A 2,016-nucleotide genomic window follows, 5' to 3' on the forward strand; every position below is an offset into this window, starting at 1 on the left:
TTAAAACAGTCACTTGATTGTTTAAAAGTGAACGACAATTTTTTCAAGCTAAGAAATGTACTATTGATTAGCTATCAATCTGTACTTATCATCATATAGGGGTCCCGTATCATTGACAATCTCAATTTATTTATAAATAATATAGAAAACATATTTAAGAGTAAAATTGTCCTTTAAAAGAATGAGCCTTCATAGTAATTATTTTTTACACCTGTCCTTTTCAGTAATTCTCCCGTGCCAATTACAAAAAATATAGTTTAAATTTTTTTTTCTTTTTTTTGAGAATTAAATACTTAATAAGTTGTGTCTGACAATTGAAAATTTTTCAAGTGACATGCAGTTGGTGCAATAGAGACACAAACAAATTCAGCATCTGCAGGTGTAGAATGTAGTGTGTACAGGTCAACAGTATTCACCCAAAATGTGACGTCGTTTCAACACCAACGAAGTCAATTAATGGAGCCCAGAAACTCCACTCACTGAGTCGGTGAGTCATTCTACAGACTGGACAGCAAATCGTCGATTATCAGAGCGCAACGCCTTGTGGACATCATGAATCCCTACATCAGAGCAGGTAAACACCAACCTCCCAAGCCGAGTCCGATCGCTCACGATTACATTCTCTATAACACTCCACCCTATCTCACCATTACTCCTGAATTCGCAGCACAACAATGCTTCTGACCCCAACGTATTATGTATATAAATGAAATCTCCCTTCATCGTCACGCCTATCGAAACAAGAGTCGAATTCCCATTCCTCAGCTTCTCCAGAAGCAACTGTGGCATCTCCCCTACTACCTCACATTTCATTGTTTCTTCATTGATTTTCCACACTTTCACGTTTTTCACGTTATCGGCGTCCCCAATCAGCCCAACCAGAATCATCCGGTCGCCGGCGAAGCCTATAGCAGAGAAGAACACGGAAGGATCCGGGCGCAGATCGTACGGACCGTGCCACGTCTTAGTTGCCGGATCGAACGAGTAAGTCGCGCCGGAGGTCTTCTCCGTCACGAACATTTGACGATCATTTACTGCTATTGAGAGCCAGGTGGAGGCAGCAGAGTCCTTGAGGGTGGCAGGCATGGACTGGCACGAGTCCCACGACCGGGACTCGATGTCGTAGATCTCCACGGCGAGAGGATCGTCCTCAAAGTCGCAGCTTCCGCCGGCGATGATGATGCGAGAACCGACCACGGAGACGATGGGGTCGGTGCGCCACACAAGCGGGGGTTGGGCGTGGTGCCAGGCGAGGTGGAGAGGATCGTAGGAGAAGGAAAGCTTGGAGGGTGAAAGCATGTAGAGGAGGGTCGAGTGGGAGGAGCGGAGGGCCGATACGTACCTGATAGGCGGTTGCTTGAGGTGGAGCCAGAGTTGGGAACGAGGGTCATAGGCGTGGGTAGTGGTGACATAGGGAGAGCGAGTGGTCTGAGTGTGAACCACCAGCCAGGGCTTCAACCTGTTGAAATGAGAGAGAGAAGAGGAAACGGCATGCTTCCATGGATTGGAGACGAGGCAGGCGTGCGCCAGATCAACCAGAGGCACGTGAGAGAGTATGAGCTCCAGTACGTCTCCATAGATGGGAGCTTCTTCTACTTCTTCTTCTTCTTCCACCTTTGTCTTTCTAGCCATTCCCTGTCGCTCCAGTTCCCCCAAGTCCTGCCCCATTTGGTTTCGGGCGAGGCTGTTGGGGTTAGGGGATATATTTATAGAGGGCAAGGAATAATAATTAAAATAGGGAATTTCTTTTTCTTCCTTCAATTTTTGAAAAGGTAGTGCCGATCATGTTAACTGCCGCGACTTGAAATTCATGCATCAGTCTATCCTGGGGGAGGCCATGGCAGATGGCACCCTCATTGACTTCCTTTTTAATTAATTATTTTTATAACCCATTTTCCTTTAGAAATTTTCAAAAGAATAACAAAAATAATTAAATAATATATGATCTAATATAATTATAGTTTAATCATAAATAATATATTATTTAATTAAATCTCAAAAATTTTCAAATTGGAA

General features: G+C 44.3%; 1 protein-coding gene across 1 annotated transcript; it reads right to left on the reverse strand.

Annotated features, from left to right (window-relative positions):
- Positions 1–253: 253 nt before the first annotated feature.
- Positions 254–1,680, reverse strand: LOC100251624 (F-box/kelch protein). The gene has a single exon (NM_001281266.2). The coding sequence runs from the start codon at positions 1,666–1,668 to the stop codon at positions 493–495; it is 1,176 nt and encodes a 391-aa protein (NP_001268195.2). The 5' UTR covers positions 1,669–1,680; the 3' UTR covers positions 254–492.
- Between the last annotated feature and the right edge of the window lie 336 nt (positions 1,681–2,016).

This window comes from Vitis vinifera, chromosome 1, assembly GCF_030704535.1.
Source record: "Vitis vinifera cultivar Pinot Noir 40024 chromosome 1, ASM3070453v1".
NCBI classification, from domain to species: domain Eukaryota; kingdom Viridiplantae; phylum Streptophyta; class Magnoliopsida; order Vitales; family Vitaceae; genus Vitis; species Vitis vinifera.

Coding starts and splice junctions, on each gene's coding strand:
- LOC100251624 (NM_001281266.2), bottom strand. CDS start 1,668: ATGGGGCAGGACTTGGGGGAACTGGAGCGACAGGGAATGGCTAGAAAG.